Source organism: Passer domesticus, chromosome 2, assembly GCF_036417665.1.
Source record: "Passer domesticus isolate bPasDom1 chromosome 2, bPasDom1.hap1, whole genome shotgun sequence".
NCBI classification, from domain to species: domain Eukaryota; kingdom Metazoa; phylum Chordata; class Aves; order Passeriformes; family Passeridae; genus Passer; species Passer domesticus.
The window spans coordinates 69,165,341-69,185,121 of record NC_087475.1 but is presented as its reverse complement, the minus strand read 5'-3'; the positions used below and the strand labels follow the sequence as shown (position 1 = coordinate 69,185,121).

General features: G+C 38.0%; 1 protein-coding gene across 8 annotated transcripts in view; it reads left to right on the top strand.

Annotated features, from left to right (window-relative positions):
- Nucleotides 1-19,781, top strand: part of FRY (FRY microtubule binding protein) — a 223,469-nt gene that overhangs the window by 86,068 nt on the left and 117,620 nt on the right. For all 8 annotated transcript variants that reach the window (XM_064409057.1, XM_064409056.1, XM_064409051.1 and 5 more), the window contains one exon: nt 8,678-8,877. In XM_064409057.1, the coding sequence (XP_064265127.1) occupies nt 8,758-8,877 (120 nt within the window). In that variant the 5' untranslated portion in view covers nt 8,678-8,757. The remainder of the gene's footprint in view (nt 1-8,677; nt 8,878-19,781) is intronic.

Here is a 19,781-nt window from a genome sequence, read left to right as displayed (position 1 = left end):
GATTTTCCATGTCATTTATCACTTTCAGTCTTTAATCTCATAATAAACCAAGCAATTTCTAGAATTGGTGCAGTTAAAAATCTTTATGTTACGTGCATATATTCCCACATATCTTTGGCACAGTGGTATATGTAAACAAGAAAATAATGATTTAGAGAAAAAGGAGCAGAAAAGTAGGTAACTGAGCAAAGAGAATGAGAGGGAGGGAGAATTGCTTTCCTGCCTCACTCACATGTCTTGCAAGGATCTGAGATAAGAACCTAGGGAACACTGTTATGCTGCTCAACCCCTGACCTGCCAATTAGGAGGAAGAGAGAGGGAAAGTCTCTGTCCTACAGGATGCTTAGCCAAGTCAGTGAAAAGGCCTTTAAAAAGTCGATGGACACATATGACAGGATTTCCTGTTTGTTTATTTGTTTTGGCAGTCATCATTCTTGAATCCTCTGCATAGGCAAGGGGAGAAAATGTGTTCCACTCACTGCTTTCCTCTACAGGCTCTCACATCAATTACCCCTCTCTTGAAGATAATTGCAGTGCTCCTTTGGGGATTACAAAGCTTAATATTTTTCTGCCATCAGCTGGGATGTGAGGGCCAGAATATTGCTAGTTTGGCTAATAAAGCCAAACCAACAGTTTTATTCTTTCCAGGTTTCTAGGTTAAACAAGAACCTTCAGCTTCAAAGTTCACAGGCATTTCACCACATCAATCTCAAATAAGACTTGTCTATATGTTACACAAATGTAAGGACTGTTCTAATGTTTCCCTAAGTTAGGGCAAAGGTATTTGTATTAAACTGATTCTTTCCTGGTGGGGTCCATGATAGAAAATGACTGCTTCATAGGCATCTCTGAGTGGAATGAACATATGAACTATTTGTAGATGTGCAGAGAAAAGCATTCCCCACAAGTGCTGTTTTAGCATCCATAAGGCATACTGAGTGACCATATATTTATTTACAGGTTGCATTTTGTTTCTATCCTGCAGAGGATTGGATCTGATTGTTAAAAAAATACCATATCTGGGACATGTTCTTAGGCTTCGTTCTGCAAATCATTGTCCACCCTTGCATTAAGGGGAGGGCTGAATGAGTTTGTAACAAGAAATTAGCCTTATGTCCCAAAATCATCAGTCTCGCTGAGAATACCTGGTCTGTTTTAGGCTTGTTTTTTTATAAGATGCTAAAAATAAATTCAAGAATGGAAAGTATGTGCGCGCGCGTGCACACACACACACACACACACACACACGCAGAGACGCACAATGTTCAAGCCTCCTTTTCCTTGGGTAGAGTAGTTGTGGTGGCCAAAGCTTATACTTTATTGGCATTTCTGCCACTTCTTAGTGAATGTACTAATTAATTTGTCTCCTGTTTTCTGTCCTTGCTGTTCCTTCAGTTCACATGACATTTGTATCCTCCTTTTACGGTAACTGGAATAGGAAGTTTGGACAAGAATTGCCTAACCAAGTTTACAGGATTTGGAACTGTCTTTTGGAGCTCCACAAGTACTGTGAAAAGAGTGGAATAAGTATATCTAAACCTGGCAACAACATTTTCTCACTAAATACTCAGACAGAAATAATTTAAAATATTGGTTTTATCTTGGGTAAATTGGTAACCAAGTCCTGGAGTGCCTTTATCAGGGAAGATATCTTCTTCCTTTCTCTTCCCCATGCTAATTTACACAAGTGAATCTCCTGAGGCATGTATCTTTAAAGAAATTCAGGAATCTGAAATGTATAAACTAGCCTTTTTTCCCTTATATTTTCAGAATAATCAAGTATTTGAAGATAACAATTTTGGAGAGCTTAGGTCATCTCAGCACTTTATTGGATATTGTCCCAAATCTGTTCCCTTTAGACTTGTTTTCCAAATGAACTGTTTTGCTCCAGAATGTTGAACTTCTGTTGTGCTTTTCCCCACTGACCCTACTGTCTCTTCTCTGTTTTATCTTCTGGACTAGATAGTATTTGCTCTGGCAGAAGGATTTTCAGACTTTTGTTGTGCATGTAATTGTTTAGGTTTTATCTTTGTTGCATTGCAGGCCTTCTATCTAATTGGTCAACCAAAGAAGCTCTTCCTGAAGTATTTGGATTAAATAGGCTTTTGAAAGTCAGGATGAGTTGGGATCGTTTTATGTCATGTTCTTGTGTCAAGACAGCTGCACAAAATGACTGACTGTCTTCTCCAATAGTTGCCTGAACAGTTTTAGACAGACTCTTTCGAGTCTGGAGTTTTAGAATACATGTTTACTGAGATTTCACAGAATCACGGAATGAACTAGGTTGGAAAAGACCTTTAAGATCATCACATCCAACCTATGACCTAACACCTCCTCATCAACTAAACCATGGCACTAAATGCCACATCCAGTCCTTTTTTAAACACATCTGGGGACGGTGACTCCACCACCTCCCTGGGCCAACAATTTCACTGTCACTCAGTTGCCCAGTCTCTCTTTCAGTGAAGAATTTCTTTTTGACATCCAACCTATATTCCCCTTGGCACAGCTTCAGACTGTGTCCTCTCATTCTGTCAGTCGTTGTCTGGGAGAATAGACACAACCCCCAGCTGACTACAGCCACCTTCCAGCTGTAGAGTGATAAGGTCACCCCTGAGTCTCCTTTTCTCCAGGCTAAACACCCCCAGCTCCCTCAGTCATTCCTCACAGGGCTTGTGTTCCAAGCCCCTCACCAGCCTTGTTGTCCTTCTCTGGACATGTTCAAGAATCTCAACGTCCTTCAACTTCAACTGAGGGGCCCAGAACTGAACACATGCAAATTAATTCTGAAAATAATGCTTACATTAAAATCATGCTATTAATGCTATTAGTGCACCTTACTAATAGGCTGGAATAACATTTTCCTTGGGAATCTTACCATTTATTTCACCACTTTAAAAATGGATCTGCTAGACCTTGAGTTTGTTTCTTTCAGCAAAAGTTTCCTTTTTTTTATTCTCTGTCTATCAAGATTGAATTAATTCGGAATGTTCTCCTTCAAAAGCTGAAAAAGAAACCTTTTGTGGCACATTGACCATATCCTTGTAAATTAAATTCTTCATGCTTTATTTAATAATTTGTTTTCTTTTTAATATTATAATTGCTGTTTTAAAATCAAGCAAATTTTCTCAAGAGTTACTGCAGCAGATGTACAGTTATTCTAAAGGATATGTGGTTTCTCACTGATTCTTGGCATGGGAAAAGAAAAGATACTGGGTTGGCTTTATCGAAAGGAATTCAGACTGTATGTACTTTTGGCCAAAAGACTTTAGTTACAAAACAAAACCCATCCTGTGTTGTCACTGTGCTTTGCATTTCTATACTAATTGCTTTCAGCTTGGATTGTATGATAATACATGTGTTTGATATGTGTGGTTTGTTTTTGTCGAACTCCATTATCCTGTCTCATGTTCTTGGAGTGCCTGAAGTAGTTTCACTAATCTGTCAGCATAGTATGTACTTGTGGATAAATATAGACATGCAGCCACTCTGTGAGTGGTCATCATCATATGCTGAAGCTAAAAATTACCCCTTTGGTTATGGAAAGGCTGAGCTGATCTGCAGGCCTGCTCTAGCTCAGACATTGCAGGTCTTCGGCATTTGTCTATTGAGAAACAATACCAAGAAACTGAAGGAAATGTCTTCCTCACAAGCAGTGAGGAAGTGTGAAACAGGATTATGAAACAATTAATTTATTTTTCTATTTTAGTTAGAAAAGGATTCTAACTTTTCTAACTGAAAGAGCGGAACATTTCAGGTATTCACAGGCTCATGGATATTACAGTAGCATGTTGGAGAAAATCCAGCGTGATCGGCTTTATAAAGGGGCTCGGTAGGTATGAAAATACTGCAAGTTGATGTTTGCGTTTGTCTTATTAGTTTGTTCATTGTTGCTGAACTGTAAATTAGACACAGTTTACTAAAAAAATGCAACCTCTACTTTTCTGTTTAAAGATACTGAAAATTCAGTAACTGCATGGCTGAAGTTATATCCAGTGTAGCACACATTCTTGGCTTGTGCATTATAATCGTTCAGTTGTTTTGATTCCTCTTACAGCTCTAAGAAAAATAGTGCAGATCATAGCAGGGACTCTCTTATGATAATTTAATTTGGTATTTATCCCCAGTATCAGCTTTTGACCATTGCACTAAAACTACTGTGCTTTTTTGCAGCTGTTTTTCTTATCAGGGAAATGATCAATACATGGAAAAATCTAGCAGTGATTTTATGTCAGGAGGCCCTTCTGTGACAGTAGTATATGGTTGTGATGACAACCATGTGTGATATTTCACTAATATTTCCATATTTATTCCTTGTCTTTAATTTTTAAAAACTACATAAAATTGAGAAAATAATGAGTATAACCTGTCCTAAATGAAAATAGGATAAGAGTATAATTTGAAATACAGCTTATTTAGTAGAAAAATAAGAGACTGTGTTGGAAACAAGAATAGGTGCTTCAGACAGAATTACATCTCCAAATGGTACAGACGTTTTATAGTTGATCTAGCATGTTTAAACTTTGTTACAGATTTTCATAGGATAGGAGCTTTAAATATGTATACAACTTCCTAAACTTGATCTGTAGATTCTCTGCTATTGCAGAGTCCTTGGGCATCAGGGTTACCATGGTTTCCTCCATGTGCATCACCATTCATTCTTCTGGGGAATGAGCTACTTTTGTCTGGGTTAAGGGTTTAGCTTGAGTGGTAACCAACACCCTAAAATACATAGACATTCAAACTAAATGCTTCTGTGGTCTGTTCTGAGACTTCTCTTTGTAGAACATTGATTATTTTGAAATCAGGCAGTAAAAACTAAATTTGTTAAGGAAATCAGTATCTCAAATTGAGTATAACTCCTTCCTTCCACCCACCTCCCTCCATGTTTCTTCAGCATGAACCCACACAAACTATACATGGTGATTTCTTGTGTTAAAATTATGCATTTTATTTAATGGAGCATTTTCACTGGGGAAGCAGTATTTCACTGGGGTAGATGGTGAAACTGAGCCCATCCTTTTTACTGCTACTTCTAAGGCTCACATTATAATGTGTCAACATAAAGGAACCAACCAGTAATGCAGCTACTTATTAAATTTTGAGTCCTTGATCTCCAATTTTATGTCTCAGACTTTCTTTAGCGAGTTTTATAGGGCTCTCAGTCTAGGCATAAAAGCTATATTCTGTTAAAGCTCATACATTATCAGTATAGATATCAGTGATAGTCTTGTCACTGGGCCAGACTTTTTCAATGCAAGTATCAAGCATATGCAAATGCTGAAGATAATGAAGCTGAAAAGATGCTTTAAAAATCCAAACCTATATATAATAGTTCATGACCAACTCATGATCAACTCCAGACCCTCAGAATGTTGGCAATGTTAGCTTTCACACTAAAGATGCTTAAATGGAGTTAACAGCTACAAAATGGCCTTTTAAAAACTTGAACTAAATCAATGTCATATGTCAGTCATTTCTCCAACTTCTGTAATTGCTGTAGTAATGATAGATGTTAACTCCCAGGATGTGCTTTTTCTGTATTTGGGGAAAGGCTTTGTGAAGTTCTTTATTTCTGAGAAAAGCTAGAATAAAAATTCTTGGTGCACTGGCAAATCTCACAGATAATTGCATTCCTCTGTTATAGTGTGTAAATAAGTGATTTTTCGGTTAGATGTCTGGGAAAAAAAATTAAATCCGCCTGTGTCACAAACCTAACTGAATCATTGTTAAAAGGCTTCCTACTAACAATGACTATGTGGATTTAAATTCCAGTCTCAGAATCCTGGCTGGATGCTGCGATGGTTGAAGATCAGGGTGGCAGCTCGCAGGTAGCATGGCTAAGGTTCGGCCGGGATGCGGGGCGTGCCTGTTCTCCCCTGAATCCCCCCGGTGTTCTGAGCTTAGTAGCCAGCTTTGAAGCAGAATTGCCGAGGAACAGAAGGCAAGTTTGTGTTCGATTAGATTCCTCCGAGAGGCGGCCTGGGCTGGCTGCCGGGCCCCAGCCCGAGTGTTGTGCTTGGCAGGGGCCGCGCTGGCGGGCAGCCCGCCCGCCCGGGCACAGCGCTCGGCAGCGGGCTGGCAGCGGCGCGGGGAGCCGGGCGGGCTGGGGCTGCCAGGGACGGGGCTTGCGCGCCACTAAGGACACAGATCCTCAGGAAAATTGGTTGCGCTGCTCACCAAAGAATTCTCCTGACTGAGCACTTGGAGATCGAGCTGATTTCATGGGTAGATGTGAGCCGGTGAAAACCGCACATTTGGCAAATATATTCCTAATTGTAAAAATGTTGTCTGACTCCATCCTTAAGCTATTTGTGGAGAGATTTCCATTGCCTAGTGTATTTGATAGTCCATAAAAATTTGCATCTGATCCTTTGCATCCCACTGTCTTCATGTTTGAGTTTTAAGAGAGCCTAGGTGATGACAGAAGAGCAGTAGCGCTTATGCTCTTCTCTGGTGGCTTTTTTCAGTACTTTGAAGTAGATTATTATTGAGAACAACAGTATATTTTTAGAGCAAGTTTTGTGTAGTATAAATGTAGGAGTTTTATGCACTTTGTTTTTTGCAAAGAGTCATAATGCCAGGAAGATTCTATGATAATGCTTTTGCCCTCAAAATTCAAGTGAAACATTGCAGGAAACAAATCTAGCAGGAAACATCTGTCACAGTGGGAGAAGTGCTGCTGCTGTGCTGAAGAGTGATGCTGTTCCTCATCAGTGAGGAGTTCTTTTCAAAGAAAAGTGTAGATGTTACACTTGAAGAATAATAGCTACATGAACAGAAGCTTTTCTGTCTTCTATTATAGTCATATAGGAACTTCTAAACTGATTTTTCTAAGGGAAAACGTTCTCTTTTTTCTAGTGGAGACTTTTTTTTTTCAGTGTGTAATTTTGGGTTCTTATTTAAAAACTCTGAAACCATAAAGTTTATTCTTTTAATTTTTTTTTCATTTTTGTTCAACAGTGGAATGTTAAAGTCCATAGGAAAAGTCAAAAATCTAATTTTTTGTTAAAACAGTCATATGTCCCTAATAATTACAATTAATTTCAGTAACGCAATTCTGTATCTCAAAGGAAAAGTGATACTAAAGGTATTAGATGTGAGGCAATCATCATTGTAGTTCATTCTTCTTTCTCTCTTTCTTTCTTTCTTTGCAACTTGGATGCAAATGTAACACTCTGGAGTGCAGTGCTATGGGGTAGTGCTGCAATGGTTTTAGTTCACAATATTTCCATGGTTTGTATTACCTTAAAGCACCTCTGTCCCAATCCCCAGTTGCGCTCGTGGGCATTGCGACACTTCTATTACATTGAGTGGAAAATGGCTTGTCTGGCCAGCGTTACTTAATTTGCTGCTTTTAAAGTGCCTGGCAAAACTAACAGAGAGAGGGTGCTACCAGCATCTGCCTGAGCACCAAGCATGACTTTTATTGCCAGTACGAGCTGAGCCCTGAGGATTTTGGGTTGTAAATTTTATGTGTAAAATGGTAACATTTGCAGTGTTTCCATTTATTTTTCCTTCATTCACAGAAAAACAGCAAGTAGAGCTCAGTCTAGTATACAATATCTTGATACTCATTATGGGGAATTCAGTCACAGGATAATTTAGGTTGGAAGGTATCCCTGGTGGATGATTAGGCCTACCCCAGCTTGCTCACCACCTAGGGAAGATTTCTCAGGACCTTGTCTGGTCAACTTTCAAGTGTCTCCAGAAGTGGAGTTTCTGCTGTATCTCTGGACAACATGTATCGGTGTTTGATCACCCCCTCACAATAGAAATTATTTCCATACATCTAATAGAAATTTCTCACATTCAGACTAGTGTCTGTTGCCTCTTGTCCCATCATCCTCAGTTCAAAGAAGAATCTAGTTCCTTGGCATCTTTGCTATATTCCCATTAGGTAGCTAAAGAGTGCACTAAAATTCTCTTCTCAAGGTTGAATTGGTCCAGCACTCTCAGCCTTTACTAACCTTGTAAGCCCTTGACCATCTTTGTGGTCCTCTCTTGGCCTTGCTTCAGAATAGCAATGTCACTCTTGTATGGGAGAGCACAAAACGGAACAAAATACACCAGGTGTAATCTCAGAAGTACCAGATGGAACTGTAGGGTTTGGTACTTTCAGGAAAGCTAATGCATAATACTTTTTGGCCGTGGAAAACATTCCATGTCTGACTCTTTATGTAAGATTTGTACTGGTAACATGTATGTCGTTCTTGACTCTCTATAGATTACAGGAGAATAAGACCCTTTACAACTCACCATAGTCAAAAGACCAGACTCCTCACTTCTTCAAGGCTAGGCCAATTTGAGTAAAATAAATTTTTGCTACTTGACAATTGAGTTACAGGTTTGACTTGCATGCAAAAGATAAAAAATGAAGATGTTTTTCACTTAGGTGTCAGCAAGTCTTACCATGTGGAAAAAAAAACATGATTGAGTATGCACTGCATAGTAAACACCACTCAATTTTAATATAAAAGATTTTGTCTTTGATTTCTTCTTACAGTTAGATAATGTATATATTACCTATGGTACTGTGGAATATTGATGTGCTGTGTATTTCTTTGATTAGCAGCTAGTCTCCAGTTTTGACAGTGTAGTGAGCTGTTCAGGTGCTCTGTGGCAGCTAAACCATGTTGAATTACCCAGAAGTAAATGCGTCTTTTCTACATTTCAGCTTCTCCAGTTGGTAACGGATATATCAAGCCACCTGTCCCTCCTGTTTCTGGTACACAGAGAGAAAGAGGACCCCCAGCCATGCTGCCCATCAGCATTGACCCGGACAGCAAACCCGGCGAATATGTCCTGAAGAGCTTGTTTGTTAACTTCACTACCCTGGCTGAACGCAAGATTCGCATCATCATGGCAGAACCTCTTGTGAGTAAAAAGAAACTCCATGTGTATCTATATTCTGTGCTTTGAATTTGTTTTAAAAGTAGGCTTGCTTGCTGTGCAATGAAGAATATTTTGCTTGTAATCTGCGTTGGAGTTTGACAGTGTTTCCCAAACTGTAAGAGCTGCTGCTATGGCAATTAGAATGTTGTGGGAGAGGGCAGAGGTATGCAAGATATGCCATAGGGGTGACATGAAAAGGAATTAATATTTAATTTCTCTTTGCAATGTGGGCACATGCTAATGGGATTGTGAGGCAGAAGGGGTGTCAGCCAGTGTAGATTTCACAGCTGGGAGAGCAGTCACTCAAGTCAAAATAGATTAGAAAATGCTGAAATGTGAAAAAAGCAGTATTTCTGACCATTACAGGTTTTCAGCTGAAACGTGAAAATGACTATCACTTTTACTTCTGACAGTAGTAGATTTCATAATCTAACAGAGGACTATAGCACCTATTTTCCAGATGTGAAAAAGCATGCAGCACTTGAGGAAGGAGTTACATTACAAGGTCTTGCACAGTGAGAGAGCCATTGTTACTTGTGTTTTTAGGCAAATTTAACACGCAAGTATGTGTGTTACAATTTGTCTTATGTAACTGAACTTCTCATTTATCTTGAGATTACATTTTATATAAATTCTTGCTATTTTGATTAAGGAAGAATATTTCTATAACTTACATTTTAGTTCTGATGAGGTAAAAAAATGCCAAGACCTAAAAATAACCAGAAATCTCTACTTCTGTACTATAAGAGAATTTTAATAAAATCTTAGAATGTTTTTGTTATAAAGTCCAATATCGAATACTTAGTTCAGTTCCCCATTTTCGGGATATTTTGAAGGGCAAAATTGAAATTGTCTTTATTCTCATGGCATCTGTTTAGCTTTGATTTAGATTCAGAAGCATTTTGCTTGGAAAGTTTTACCAGGCATTCTTCTGAAGCGTTAGCTAGATGCAAGATGACAGAGCTATCTTATGTAATTTGGAAATAACACCAGAAAAAGCTTACAGTAAAGAATATTATGACAAAAATCCATTTTTTTTCTTCTTTGATGTGTTCCCTCCAAATCACAAAAAGTAGAATAAACTGACAGTCATAGTGTAGTTCCTTTTAAAAAATAAAATACCAGCAGCTGTTTATTACCATCCAGTCTTCATGAAATGCCCAGAGAACATCTTTAAAATTAAAAAAAAAGTGTATAAAATTACTTGACAAGATTAGGAAAACGGCAAGAAGACCAGTACCGAGGACATAATTTCCTTGCAGCACCTTTGTTACTCTTAAACATGAACCTCTGCATTTTCATGTAAGATTTCAGGCATGGATTTATTCCCTTTTCACCTTGTGCTAAGATGATTTTGAGTTGCTGTGTGGTAATGTGGTTTTTTTTTCACTTTGAGAAACTATTATTATCTGAATGTTGATCTTATTCTAGAGGTTATTCAATGGAATTTTATTTGGTAAATTCAATGTAGAATGTAGAAATATTACAAGAGACTGTAATGTCACCTTCTTGTCATCATTTTCAGAATGTATTTTTTACAGGGGTCTGACCATGAGACACTAACAATAATTCAATTACATACTCACATCTCATTAGTACTAATAAAACTTATAAGCCATGGCATGCTGCTGTTTGAGGCTGGCTGTAACCAATGAGTAAGCAGGATTCTGTAGACATTCAGTCAAAATGATCTTGAAATAATTAGGTTGTAATGAAAGAAGTGACAAGGGAAAATGGCAAAAATTATTCTTGAATAACAGCTAAGAATATAAGTCTACCCTTTTGGTGAGTGGCTGCTGGATGTTTAGCAGCTTTGTTCCCACATTTTAATCTACTGATTAGAATTGTGACCAGGAGGTCGTAGGGATTTGGGAGACAAAGTTTATAAATTGATGGTGAAAAGCTACCTTTTGGCCTTTTTTCACAATAGGTAGTCAGATGGTGAACGCTTTGAAGTTTATGTTCTAATTAAACTCAAGTATACTTCAAAGGAAGTCAAACATCCACAGTGCTCAACACTGAGATATTTCTAATTTGATTTCTCCAAGTCATTACAAGATATGACAGTTTAATTTTATAATGAGTGATGAATACTTAGGATATCTTCTAGAGAAGATAAAATGATCTGTTTATAATATTGTTGCCTTTTCATCTCTTTTATCACGAAGTCTAGCTCACACTGAAGCTCTGAAGTTACTATGGTTAAATTAAATATTTACTGATACCTTTTTTACCTGGATCATTCTTTTGATACACATATTCTGCCTGCTTATACTTTCTGATTATCATTACTGTTGGTTTTATGAATTTTTCTCTCCGTTTATTTGGGTTCCATGTGCCCATGTGATATATTAATCCCTTTCTTTTGTGGTGCACACAGAGCTGAAGTGTAAATTACAGTGTTCTGACAACTATGTTGGAAAACCATGTTTGTGTCACACCATGAGTTGCAGATGCTAGAAAGGCACTAGAAAGCTTTGCCATTTTCTAGGGTGTCAGTGAAGGGGACAGCAAACCCCACCCCTTCCTGCAGCCCCATGAAGTCTCATCTGGAATAGCAATATTCCAGTGGGAGAGAAAGCAGAGGACAATGTCACCCACTCATCCTGCTGCCTTGGCTGGCAACTGAGTATCATTTGACGTTTTGGTTACTGGATCTGGCAGTGATCATCTTAAAAAACACACTCCCCAGTTAATTTCTTTTCTAGACATGAATATAACTATCAACTATCCACTGCTAAGTCTTTAACAAGTTAAAATGCAAAACTTTTGTTTCCAGATTTGACATTTTTTAACTTTGTCTGCAGAATATTTTATTCAAAATTTCAGGTCAATTTTCCCCCTTTTTAGGAACTGTGGTATTTTAAAAAAAACAAATCAGTAGTTACATGTTCACAATCATGTGGCTAACTGCTGTACCCAGATTGTCAAGTTATATTATTTCAAATTAAAAGTATTTGACAGCAGACTTGATTAAAGTGGATTGTCCAGGTCATAAAATTAAATTCCCATAAGTGAAATGTAAATAATTTTTTTTCTTGATAATCTTTAATAATTTCCTAGTTCTTTTCTGTAGATAATTTTTCTTATTTTTGACAAATAGTAAGATTTTATTCCGCAGACCTTTTTCACAGCTGATATAATGCATATTTAATTTGTATCAATTTTTATTCTAAATCTTCTCTGCATTGCTTCACTTATAAACAAAATCTGATATTTTATTACTGCTGATTTTTTTCAAGCAGTGGTGACCTTGAAATGAAGCTAGAAAGAGGAAGCCAGGGAAGTATCCTTGCCAGTTCAAATGAAAGAATATGTATCATAGCTGTGTAAGGAGAAAACCCAGAAAACAGTTTCCTTTTTCAGGACTGTTGATTATCACTTTGGGTAATAATTCATCCTGTGCATACAGATCAGGCTAATCTTTAAATACGGCTTTCAGCAGTACTTACACACAGCTGTAGACATTGATAAAACATAGGGAGCTACAGGCATTGGCAGTTGTTAATGGTTAATTTAGCTGTTGGTAAACTTTCATTATGCTTTTCTCCTGCAAGCATCTTCTTTTACTGAGCTTGTCTAAATTCAGGATCTCTCTGAATACTGAATTCAAGAACAGAATTTATTCATTATAGGATTGGGACTATAAACATATTCATGTATTCTGCATGTAATTTAGGCAGGTTTCATCTCACTGTTAGGAAAAACCCTGAAAGGAGTGATGTGGTTGATACTAGTGTCTTTATTACTTCAATTTCCTTAGAAGCGTGAAGACATTAAAATAGAGATCTGTTTCTAGACTGGGCTGGTGATAATAACCTAGCAGATGGTTCAGAAGACTTTGAAAAAAATGAAAGAATAATGCAAATTACAGAGACTGACCAACCAATACGTATAATGGGACTCATTTCTGGTTAGCTTCAGTTTCGGCTTCACTTTCTCTAGGCAGGAGAAGAATATGCTAAGAACAGACTTGGGAGAAAAGGAAGTAGGTTTTTTTGTTTTCTGAGGACTGGGCTGTGATAACTAGTAAGATTTATCTAGGCTATGATAATACCAAGCAGTTTTATCCCACAGCTGTAATGTAGAATTTTCTGGTTTACATGGACTAAAGCTCCAGTTGCATCACGCCAGGTGACAACTCCTTGGTTGTCACCTGTAATGAGACACATTACCACTACACGTATTTTACATTTGAAGTCCTCATTAATAGTTTGGCATGTACAAGGACTTTGTACCCCTGTTTGTTCACAGTAGTTACTGTAAGGAACAAGTAATTTTCTGGAAAAGAGGAAAGGCATGCTGCCTTGCTCTGTTCTAGCTTTTCACTCAATATATGTATGTCCAGACAAATTGACAATTGCACAACTTTATTTGTGTAATTTACCTTTATGTAAATATACATTGAAAATTCTGTTCTCTTTTCTCATACAAAACCTATCTCATTAGGACCTTTCCTTTATAAATGCTACAAGCATGCTGCCTTCCCATTGTCATCTGTCCCTATCCACCTCTGTGTCATTGAAGGATTATGCCATTGATCATTAATCTAATTCTTTTATTCCATGAGTGTTTGTGGTAGTCAAAATTTTGTAAAGCATGTGGGAATCAACTCCAGCTCTAAGGACCTCCTAATTCATAATACCATACCTCAGTGTCTCATAATTCTTTATTTCTACTGTATTATTTATTTAGCATTTAAATTACAGAAACAAGTATTATTATAGTGGGTTTTTGCAACAAATAATGTGTAGGTCATTAAGAATAATTATTCTTAATTATTCTGTCAAGAATTGTCTCTGAAGTAGTTAAGATGCTTCTTTATGAAATTCTGCCTCACTTTATTATACTGTTCTCTCACCTCCTCCTAAGAAAGTGGAAGCATCTGCACAACATATTACTTTAGGTACTCAATATGTAACCTGAACATATATGATCCTTTCATTGTATGGAGCCCCATGGATCTGTTACAGAGGATGTGTTAATTGAGTGTGCAAATCTATGTCAGTCAGTCGTAGGACAGTCTGGAGGACTGAGAACAGTCATTCCCCTCAGGAGAGGGTCTGTCTCCTAGTCCTCCCAGAAAGTGACAGCTCAGCAGAGTTTCTTTCCTGCAAGTCATTGACTGGATCCTGGGTCAACATTTTGGACTAGTAGTTGGTCTCAGGATTTTATTCAACTTCTAGCCATACCTAAGGACTTCTCATTGCCCAGAGAAGCTTTAAGTGCCCAATCCCTGGAAGTATTCAAGACCAGAATAGAGCAATTTGGTTTAGTGGAAGGTGCCCCTGCCCATGCCAGGAGCGTTAGAGTCTGATGAGCTTTAAGGTCCTTCCAGCCCAAACCACTCCATGATTCTATGATTCTGAGTTTAATTTCTGTGTGGACTGTCTCTTCAGTTCTGTTTCCTTTTTCTCAGACTTTCCAGCAGCTAACTGCTCTGTTTCAAGAAATCAATTAAGTCGAACAATGGTTCAGTCATCACTCTTCCCTCCTTCACTAATCAGCTTTCCTTGGGAGTTCACTGGCTTTCCAGTTATAGTCCAGTCCACCAGTGATAAAGCCCAAGCTGGGGCAGATCAGTGTACTCTTTTTTCCAGCAGAAAGAAAGGCAGCTAAGCCTGGGAGATCTCTTCCATGAAATAAGCAAGTTCTAGTCAGGAACTCAAAGGATGTGAAAGCAAAAAATCACAGGAAAGATTGGCCTTTTGTACAAAAGATGGAAAGCAATCAAATATAACAAAGTCCAATGGCATAAAGATCCTTCACTTCCCCTTCCAGTTACCACTTCAGATATAATATCTTCCTCCAGTTATCTCAGTATGTATCTTAGATTGAGACCTGTAACAGAAGTCAGGCACTGAACAGTATAGAGTTGGTGTGGGTAATCTTGAACCTCAGAGCAATTATGTTCCAGAAAGACCTGGAAAGGTTTATGTGATTGAAACAATGATCATAGATCAGCTATCTTCTGTGTAGTTCAGGGGGACATATTGCAGAGTTGAAACACAGAAGTTGAGGGAAAAAAGTACGAAGGATGCAGCTGGGAAAAAAAGAGCTAGAGGAAGAGACAAATGTAGGGTTTCAGAAATAATCATAGGAAGTGCAGGAGAGCAGAGAGAGCATCCAGTATGGTCTGATTCCGACATCCATATGAGACAGAGGGGAAAACTTTATGCCATTTAGCAAAGCAAAAAGAAAACAGACATGTTTTTGCATAGATGTTGTCATCGTCATTTGCACTTAGATACAGGTCCATAGAACACTCACACGTTTCAGAGTCAGATGGTGTCAGTGGGCACTTTCTCAGTGCTCTTGGGGTTTCCATGGCTGAGTCTGCATGCAGAATGCTGTTTGGGACATGATTAGAGCTCATTCAAATGGCAAGGCTCTGCAGGATGCCCGCTGTCCCTCATTACTACATAGATACAGTTGGAGGATGGTCAGTGGCACATATGATGGTTCAAATTTCTGGGAGAATTTAACGGTGCAATACAGATTAAATCCAAGGTCACTGGGGCTGTCACACTGCATCACATGTTGGCCAGTGCTTGCAAATATAGCAGAGAACCTACCACATGCCCTTAATCACATTATTGTGTCATTTAAGGATATCGGTTATTACCACTTTCCATAAAATGGAAATCCTACTACAGTTATTTCAGGCCAATCTTATCTCTGAAGTCTGTCATAATGAAGGGTGGAAGAAAATCAAGTGTACACTTTGGTAGCATTGTTGGTAGATAAGTAGCAATTCAGTAAAGGCGTATCTTCCCATAGCTTCACAGCAGCTTCATCCTTTGCATGCTTTCGGAGTCACATTTGAACTCAATGAGGTATTGCTTAATTTATGTGCTCTTTTCTGGGCCTGAATCTGGCATGGCACAGTTTATACATCAGACAGCTTGATTATACCATATTTGACCCTGCATATCTGGTGGCATGACAAATATGAGAAAACTTGAAATACATGTAACTACCTTCCCAAATTGGACATCCACCCAATAAGGTCTTGTTTCACTAGCTGAGCATGCAATATGTGTGGAAGCTATGGCTTTTAGGGCCAACATACTTGTAGCAAAAGAACAATGAAGGTTTACATTAGCTCATTAGCTCTGCAAGGGCATCTGGCATCCTCCTTCAAAGTCTGTCAAATCAGTACCAGTAACCGGTAGGAAAAGGCTTCAGATCAAATCATCTTGGGACACCTTTCATATGGTATAGTTGCAGCCTTTGAAATAAACACAAAGCCAAGAAAGCTCCAAGTAACAGAATTTTAAAGAAAACTACTGGCAGTACTTCTCAAGTTCACTTTAAAAATACATCCTCATCTCTTTTTCTGTTCTGTGAAAACACGTGCACAGTTGGTGACAATAAGTATCTACCTGATATTAAAGCAGTAGTGGGCATCAGACAGCAGACCATGGCCAGGGTCATTTGCTGTCCTTTATTTCCCCTGGCTCTCTGGGTCTTGAGAGAATGTGGTTCCTGTTTGCAGAGATCTCTGCTGTGCCTGCAGCAGCCCTGCAATTACAAGCCTAAATTTATTCAAATCAACTGATAAGGGCTTCCTATAGGCTTTATTAAATTAGGTCACATTATTCTGAGTGGGTAACCAGTGGTCAGGGCCCTAAGGGCACTAATAAGCCTTAATGGCCTCCTCTGAGTCTCTCTCACACCTGCCCACAGGCCAAGACCCATTCCCAGGTTTTGGAGCCATTAGTCCCTGCCACAACAGCCACAACAGTCTCCTGCTCCCCCAGCCCTGTCCCCTCCCTGTCAGGGGCCTTGCTGAGCCAGGTCACATAGCTGAAAACCCTTAATAAAACTTTCTAAGCCTTAATAAACAGTTGAAACAATACCTTGAATACCAGTTCCGTGCAAAGGTCTTAAGATAGACTTGGAAGTTTCAATAAACATCATCTATTGTTCTTATTGTTACATGGAAAGCACTGCATCAAGCATTTTTTTAGATCACCATGCTTATTCCAGTCCAATAGGCTCATAAATGAAATGTCTTGGACTCTCATACTGCATCCTATAACACCACTCTTGACTGAGGCCTCATACATTCCCTACCCTAGCAAATAAGGTTCCAAACAAAATTTTTCTTTTTGTATTGGAATTTTTTAGGTTAGAATCACACAAGGCTCTGATGGAATTATGGTGTCAACATTAAGTGCCCCCACTTTGTCTCCACAGGTCTTTTTAAATTGATCAGACTAACATGTTGTAAAATCTACCTCTTTCTGTAAAATCTACCTCTAAAATCTACCTTTTCTACCTCTTTCTGTATACTGTAGTATTGCAATAAATAAAACCACAAGGGATAGTGTTGAAATGCTAACCAGGAGGATGCTAATAGAGGATTTTAATGTGTTCATTAAGTTACAGTTTTGAAAAGGCATTCCTATTAAAACAAGCTCTGAAAACAAACAGCCAAGAAAATTTCCTTTCTCACTTTTGCTAAAGTGTACCTCAAATCTCAGTAAAGTTATCCTTAGTACTCTTTTCATCTTACAGATTTCACAAAAGCATGTATTTGAAATATTTCTTTAAGGTTTCACAACAGCATGTCTTTTAAGTATTTCTTTCAGAGCTGGTCTACTAGTAGTTATCAGCTTTTATGGGCTTAAAATATGTAAAAAAGTGAAAGTAAATATGTAAAAAAGTAAAATAAATTTTTACTTCCTGCCTACGATAAAGTGTCTTACTTTGCAATGGGAAATAAAAATGCTGAGAGTAGTAGGTTTGTTGTATAGATTTGTTGGTGATTTTTTTTTTGTTTGGGTTGTTGTTTTTTGGGGTTGTTTTATTTGTTTGTTGGGGTTTTTTGCTAGGTTTGGTTTGGTTTCGTTTTCTGGGGGATTTTTTGCTGTTACCTGTATATCTGTAACAGCATTTAACTTTTGTGTAAAGTTTGCAACTGTTTATCGTCAACACTGAGTTGAGGGAATATTTGGTAATTTTTATACTGTTCAGATAAGAATGGTAGAGTTCTTCAGTTGCTTGCTAAAGGCTAGTGAAAGAAAATAGGTTTTGTTTGTTGGGAATTGCTTTTTATTTTTACATTCTGTGTTATCTTGGGAAAGTAGCAGTGCTAATTTTTGTACTTTGCATCAAATAGCAATCTCTAGTTCAGGGGGTTTGCTTCTTTATTCAAGATGCTTGAAATTTACTTCTGTAGAGTATCATTTATGAAAATCAATTTGGTATTTTTTAACCTGTATGGCCATTTTTTTCTGACATATTAGTTACTTCAGACTAAACATTCACATGACCAAAATCTGTGTGTCCATGCTTTAGTTTTCTTGGTAGACAGCCTAGGTAAAAGATGCCTTTTGCAGAGAATGTGGTAATCAGACAAAAATGAGCCTGCAATACCTGATGTGATGACATAGTCTATCATCAAATGAGAACAGTGCATGACTATGCCAAAGAGTCAAAGCTAGGGAGTGAAAACCTGTATTTGAAGCTGAACTGATGTTTTCCTGAATTTTTATATTCAGCAGTACAGGCACATCCTTTTCCACATGAGCAAAACAGAAGAGCTATTACAAAAAAACCCCAAAGCAATTACATGAAGAAAGAATAGGCTCAGTAATACTGAGCTTGTCTTCTAAACATACACCTTTCATTATTTCTGTGCTGTAATGACTGTAATGACAAGTAGGTTTTTGACTTGATCTTGTAAAGTAATTTTTTTTTGAGATGTAGCATATTTTTAAATATATTTCATGGCCACGTGAAATATGCTTATTTCCACCATATGAAGTACCACAATTAGTATTGCTTTTTTACTCAATTTTCAGCAGTTAAATGAAGACCATTACAGTTTTGTTAAAATTTTGTGTATCTGTAAATTTGTCTTATGCAAAGTTGTGGTGTTTTCTTGAAGCTGTATTATTGTATCTTCTTTATTATGTTTGCCTTTAGAATTTCCAGTTGCTGTACGCTTAGAATTTCAAAGCTTAATGAGGGAAATCTCCTTTATTTTACTCTCTGTGTACCATGGTCACTGACAGTTTCTTAAAAGAAGTGTCTAGCAGCTAATTGATGCTAAGAGAAGTCAAAGATTCTGTTGTCATCCCCTGAACAGGCAATTTATGTGTTTATATATGAGGACCTGCTGACTTGCAAAGAATGGTTAATGAAAACAAGACACTAATTTGCCTGTTTCATTGAAATTGCAGGTGGGAGACAGTTGGGAGACTATCAGAGTAAATAGATTATCCTTTTTAGTCAAAAAGCTTGGCTCTCTCAGTTGCTTAGGTATAAATTAATTAGACTCCTTGGGGTGGTGGTGAGGCTTCCCAAATAGTAAAAAGATATATAAGTGACCAAAATCACTTCCTGAGAAGTTCGGAGCTATTTTCTATACCAGAGCTCTTTTTTGTGTGGCCACAGACTGTTCCATATCCAATTTTGAAAAGGCCCAACAGAAATAAATACTCACAAGTTCAGCTTCATGGACCTGCTCAGTGCAGGATCAGCACAGATCCATTCTGGGAGGGAGAAAGCAGGAGCACGCAGCTGGAATGGAGGACATGGGTTACCCATCACATGAGTACAGGACTGACAGTGATGCCTTTTCCTGGTTTTGTATGTACAAAATAATCAAGGCGGAAAAAAAAAAGGCATGTTTGGGAGCAGACCTTTTCCTACAAACACCAGTTCTCTTTCCTACTGAAAAGTATATAAGACAGAGATGTTCATTTGGGGAAGAGGGGTCTGATGGGCTGATTCAACATAAGAAAGAATCACACTTGGGGATTTTTGGGCTCTTAAAATTGTGCTTACATGTATTTTACATATATTGTAGCTGTAGTGGTTGAATGTGTTCTGTGTCTACTCCTTCCACCCCAGAGGAGCACTCAGTAGAGTGT